At 38.2% G+C, this 6,186-nt stretch overlaps 1 protein-coding gene across 1 annotated transcript; it reads right to left on the bottom strand.

Moving 5' to 3' along the window:
* Window positions 1–2,182: 2,182 nt before the first annotated feature.
* Window positions 2,183–5,669, bottom strand: LOC306757150 (tripartite motif-containing protein 16-like protein; the record flags this gene model as incomplete). Its single annotated transcript, XM_079242114.1, has 7 exons — window positions 2,183–2,860; window positions 2,978–3,049; window positions 3,102–3,200; window positions 3,285–3,453; window positions 3,538–3,771; window positions 3,848–3,943; window positions 5,208–5,669. 7 exons carry the CDS (start codon window positions 5,667–5,669, stop codon window positions 2,313–2,315), a joined length of 1,680 nt encoding a protein of 559 aa, XP_079098240.1. The 3' UTR covers window positions 2,183–2,312.
* Window positions 5,670–6,186: the final 517 nt, after the last annotated feature.

Below are 6,186 nucleotides of genomic sequence, written 5' to 3'. Positions count from 1 at the left end.
GACATATACTACATTTTCTGCAGCTCAACAAGCACTTAAAGCCATTGTTTTGAACAAATGTTGGCTGCAAGATGTTAAAAAGTCATTCACATTTTGGTACGTTTGCAAAACAAACAAAGAGCTGAATTAGCATTCTAATAATAAAAAGACAGTCTTCTGTTTCTGGCCTCTTCAGATGCCATTGTCTCTTTTATACTTTGTTCAGCCATGAAAAACTTTCATTCAAAGAGGAGGAAAAAGTAGCACAAAGTGCAGCTCCGTTTTCATAGAGGGGGAGCTGTAAAGCAAAGTACTCCAGGTCATGTGATTCTGTGAGAGACGGATCCAGTCCTACAAAGTTACAATGTCTGGTTTCTGAAGAGGGCAGCCCCTTCAGAGCACCAACATAAGTCAAGCACTGTATATTGACCCCAAAAATCATCCATTATTACTCACATTAAGCTAATGTTTGGGTCAAAAGTTAGATAGTATCCCTTTAAACTGCCATTTTGTCCCCATAAGGTGGAGCTAACAATAGCTATCTGAAATATTGATTAATTTAAAGACACTGTTTGCTGCTTTTTTCCATGATATATTTAAATGTCAGCTACTGGTGTGGCTTTAAACTTCCAAGTCTCGTGTTGTTTTTGTTCTTGTGAGTCCAGTACCGCTGAAACTGTATCATGTAGAAATCTCATGTTTTGTTCAGTCTGTAAATACTCCTGTGTGACAAAACTGTTTTGAAGATGGTTTTTATTCCTATGAAGTACATAAATGTCTTAAAAAGTAGGTAATAAATGTAAGAAAAAGTAATAATGAACAGAATTAATGCACTTTTTTCACAAGACAACAAAAAACAGTGTTTGCTTTGTTGTCCAAACTAAAGCAGTAAATTCACAATTAATATAAAAGCATCATGTCATTTAAGCTGCAGGATAACTGTGGCTGAAAGGAAAATTACACCTGAGTGTCTCTTCATAGATAATACCAATCAATGGGATCCCCTTCCCTCCTTGTAGTTAAAGGGAGATAAAGTTCTATGACTTTTTAAGTGCTTGAGTGTGTGTATATGTGCAAAAGTATATGTGTGTGTAGAGATAGATTGATGTATGCAAGGCCTTACTGAAACCACATTATAAGCACTAGCTGTACAGGATACCCACTTGGAAATGTCCCTTTACAGCTTTTTCTCCTCAGTAATATGATTGTATAATGGAAATAATGATAATAAAAAACAAGAAAACTGAAACAGATTAATGACTATAATAAAGAATGGACAAGCTGCTGTGTTATTTTTGGTGTCATTTTATAGCTTATGTCACATTTCAAATTCAGTAAAACTTTACAGTTGTATTTATTGACATTTTAAAACGCAGTTACCAAGATTTTAGGCTGCATTTCTAATTTGTTTTGAAGGCAGGCTTACATTCATTATCCACATTCCTGGAGTTGTCATTGCCCTGCAGCATCCTAAGCCTGAGAAACCACACTTCATAACTATATGTTCCTGTCTGGACTGGAGCATTACCTGAAAGATATATTTTGATTTATGGTGCCTCATCACGTGAACGCAACTGGATATCAACATGCCGGCCATTTTCAACATGCACTGTGACTGATTTGGTAAAGAAATTCAGGAAAGGGGAAAAAAGAAATTGACCGAGCAAGAGATAAAAGAGAAGTCAACAACACAACTGGATTTTACTGGCTGGAGAGCGCTCAGAGAAGAGATGGGCCTCAGGACGATTAGCCTCTGTTGAGGGCATCAAAGTGAAAATCTGCAAAATTCAGTTGTGCTGCTTTAAACATAACCAATGTAGACTCAAATTAAATGATAGAAGCAAAAACTAGTAGTAGTACCATCCATATCGCTTTATTCCATAACTGATTAAAGTTATTTATATTTACATAACTGCTCAATAAAAATAAAATGTACAATATGATTTTCCAAAAAAGATCATCTTGAAATTCTACCTGATGTGCAATCCCAACACCTACAAACAGGCTATCAGGTAACCCAGTGTCCCCAAAATTTATGCAATAAAACCTTTACACAACATGCAAAAACAAAACAGAAAATACAGCAACAGTTGATCACTTTATCACTAATGAAATCACTACGATATCTAGTAGCCCACCGCAGGACCGCTGAAGAATCCAGTCAAGCACCCAGAAAACACAGACTAGCTTGATTTCACTGTTGTTTAACTCTCTTAAACTTATTACTGGGTCATTCCATATCATGCTTTCATCCAATATATTCTGTGTAGTCTGAATTTCCAGAGTGAAGACGTCCTTGTAAATAATAGTTGTCTGCGGTCCACTGTGGTGGTTTACAGCCTGTGTTGTTTCAAATCACAGATCCTTATGCAAGATTTGTCTCCAAGCCAGAAGCCCGGATACAGCGGCTCTGTAAATTTAGCTTCCATCTTGTAAAGAAACTTCATATCGTCCAATACTTCATAGAAATACACAGCTCCTTCTTTGAATTTCAGATAAACTCCAATCCTGTGGTGACTGGGGAGTGCTGATAGCTTAATACTGTGAGCTTTGTGGCTAACAGAGTAGGTTTCAGAGCGATCCAGACTCCAAGAATTTGAGTTGGCCCCAAAGGCTGACAGTTTAGAGAAGGACTTTCTGTCTATTCCTTTATAGGCAAGAGCTATTTCCACTTTGTTTCCTTTTACTTCTACCTCATAGTAGCATTGCTCAGCCTGCAGTCCCTCCCTGCACAACACCTGCTTCCGACGGGTGAACCTCTGTGGGCAATGAATGACTGGAGTTTTACACCTTCTGGGGAACAACATCACCTCTTTGTTCCCTTCAGAAATGGTCAGGTCCTCATGAGCTGTTGCGGGGTCCAGAGAAAGCCCACATGCATCTGAGACAATGACAATGATAAAAGGTGAAATTAGCATTTTAGCAGCATAGTAGTGGTTGGATGTGTCAGTATATGAATCATGGACATTTTAAACAGTATGTCTGAACGTAGACTCACACTGAAGAAACTCTTCTCTGGTTTTAGGCTCCAGTTTATTCTCTTTCACTGTTCTATTATCCTCAGGAGGACCTATCAAACAACATTAGCATCATTACTGAACAAAAAATAAACATAGATGGACAGAGAGAGAGATGCAAACCATGGGACTTTGAGGTACTGGCTTCACATCTTTGCTCCATGTCATTGTTGTTGATTGATTCCACGTGCTCTTCCAGGCCAGCTTTCAAAGACAAAGGCATGTTGTAAAAAAAAGACTGGACTGAGAATGGAGGAAAGTTTTCTATATGTTAGTAAAAACAAATACCAGCAGAGAAGATTGAGGCAAATTCTTTGTCACAGAATTCTTCCAGCTGTCTGCCCAGTTGTTCAACTGCTTTCTTTGTGTCCTCGAAGGGAATAAAAAGATCTTCTAAACCCTCATGGAAACGCTGGAGATCATTTTTCTCACAGAGGCGTTCCACATGGCACCATTTCTGTAACATCAGAAAAGATAAAGTCATCCAGAGATGATCTATCACCCAGATTCAGGAAAGCTTCCAAAGATGTGAATGCAGCACCTGCAGGAAATGGGCATCGGATTCAGTTTGTGCAAGACACTCCAGCTGAGCATCCTGTGCCTTTATCTTCTCCACCTTCATCTCTAGGGTCTGCTTTGAGATGTGAACCTGAGCTGCTGCCGCCTCCACCTGAGCTCCGATCAGCTGCTTCACTGACATGTAACATTTCTGAAGGTAGTCAATGACTCTGACTATGGTACTTTCACAGTCGTCCTCTGTTTTCCTGGCTTCCACCTGTTAAATATGCATGTGAGACAGATTAGTGGGTGTCTGGACTGGGGAATACATAGTTAACAAACGTTTTTCTCACCTGAATCTGTTCAAACATCTTCCCCATGTTATCCAACTTCTTCTCTTGCTCCTCCAGGGTCTGTCTGAGTTTTGTCTGCATCTTCCCCAACTCCTCCTTAAATGCATGTTATATCAGTAAACACATTATTTGTCTTGATTCATAAAAGTGCACTAATTTTCATTTTGCCTTCTGAAATGTAATTGTGTTTATAACTAATAGGGGAAATCAGGATCTTGCTTTGTGTGCTCAGTTTATTTGCATATTGGTAAGATCCCTGTAGTTCTATATGTGCTATGTCTCCTATATAAATTAAAAAATGTTCAATTAATGCATTTTATTACTTTATTAAAAACCAGCTTGAGTAGCAGCTGAGCATAAACAGAATGACTATCCGACCATCCTTTATAGTGAGCATCAAGTTTCTCACTTAACATACAAGAGACCAAATAAACTGGTGACCTTTTCTTGGCCTGACCTTTCTGTTATAATTAAATCATTGTAATAAACTCCCACATTCATAAACTCTTCGTCAATCTATTATCCACAAAAACACTATTTCAGTATACTTTAAACTGCTAAGTGTTTGGGCCTCCTTTGCATTATTCATTAATTTTTTTCAAAATCATTTGCTGTGACATAAAGTTAATGTGTTGGACTGCATAATACACACTTTACTGGTATATTTCCACAATCCTAAATACCAGCATGAAGTTGCAACTTGCAACATCTGCAACTTTTGCGGGTCTGGATCGCTTCCTGCCAGCAGAAGGATCTTTGCACGTAGCATAAAATTAATCTTTGTGGTTCAGAGTTTATTCCATTTTAAATATTTCCCTGCAAACCGGCAGATTAAGTGAATTATAAAGTGACTAATCACAGATATTTTTTCTCTCTAATCTAAAAGCAGTCTCTGTGTGGCCCTGCGATGGACTGGTGAGCTGTTCAGGTTGTACCCTGCCTTTCACCCAAAGACTGCTGGGATAGGCTCCAACTTCCCCGTGACCCTTCATCAGATTAAGTGGTTAGGATAATAAATGAATGAATGAATTATCTAAAAGTGGACAAGCCTTAAAGTGTCATTTTTGTTTAAGGAAACTAAATTTCAGAAGTCTTCAAAAGCCATGGTGAATTAGAAAGCACTTGAGCTTCTTTTGCTGCTGTTTCTGTGACTAGGATTGTGTCACAGGGTAATATTGTCTTGCAGCTGCACTGGGTTTCTGCTGGATTATAAGATAACATCTGAATTGAATCCAGACAAGCCCACTGCCCATTCATCATTTCTTATCCTTACTTCAGTAGGTGCATAGTTTTAAAAAATCCTTTTCATGGGTTACTGACTAGTTATTGGCAGACTCTTTGTGTTTGTTATTTTGTTTACCTGCTTCCTCCTCCGTTCCTCCTTCACCAACCCAAATCTGTGCCCTACATGCTTTGCTGAAGCACACAGAGCACATATGACATGACTATCTGTGCAGCAGTAAACATCCAGTGGACAGCTGTGACGAGGACATAAAGGGTTCCCAGATGTTTCTGTGTCGCTCCGGTGTCTCTTCAGTACCTCCAACGACTGAGCTGAATGCTGCTCTTTTCTTTTCCTCTTCAGAGTTTCCTCTGTGTCTTTCATCACCCAAGCCAGAGTTGTGTTCTTGATCAAAAGAGGCCTGTAAGGAAACTTCTTCCCACATTCAGGGCAGCTGCAGTTCACTTTGTCCTCTTTCCAGCAGCTCTGGATACACTCCAAGCAGAAGTTGTGTCCACAGGGGATAGTCGTTGGATTCCTGAGGAGCTCGCTGCAGATTCGACATGAGAGATGATTCATAGGGATATGAAAGTCTGCCATGTTTATGTAGAGAAAGGCGCGATTTCGTTCAGTTTCATTTCCTCAGCAACTGACTCAGAAGCCTTCAGACTGTGATTTGTTCATCTCAAAGCGGAAATGGGTGTGACAGAAAAATTTGAATAGACTGTGAAGACAGAAGCAGTGAGGAGGTGGGGTAAAAACAATCAAAAGAGCACAATTCAAAATATTTAATAAACAATTACAACAAGAAAAAGCATTTATCATAACTATACCATTTTTATTTCTAATAAAATAATTAAATTAAATAATTTTTAAATAAATACATTTTTAAATAAATAATAATTTAATTAAATAATTAAAGTAATTCACTTACCATAACAAAGGAGACAAAAATAACACATAAAAGTGTATTTATCCTTTTTCAAGTGTTCTGTAGAAACTGTCATAGTGTTTTAATAATGTTATTGTTGTGCTGTTTTTATGCATTTGTCTCCTTTGTTATGGTAAGTGAATTTCTCTCAAAGTGACAAGGATATATAATACAAATGAGTCCAAA

Source organism: Telmatherina bonti (assembly GCF_933228915.1).
Source record: "Telmatherina bonti genome assembly, chromosome: 6".
In the NCBI taxonomy this organism is placed as follows: Eukaryota; Metazoa; Chordata; class Actinopteri; order Atheriniformes; family Telmatherinidae; genus Telmatherina; species Telmatherina bonti.
The sequence above is the reverse complement of the archived record's forward strand: the minus strand, read 5'-3'. Positions and strand labels throughout refer to the sequence as shown.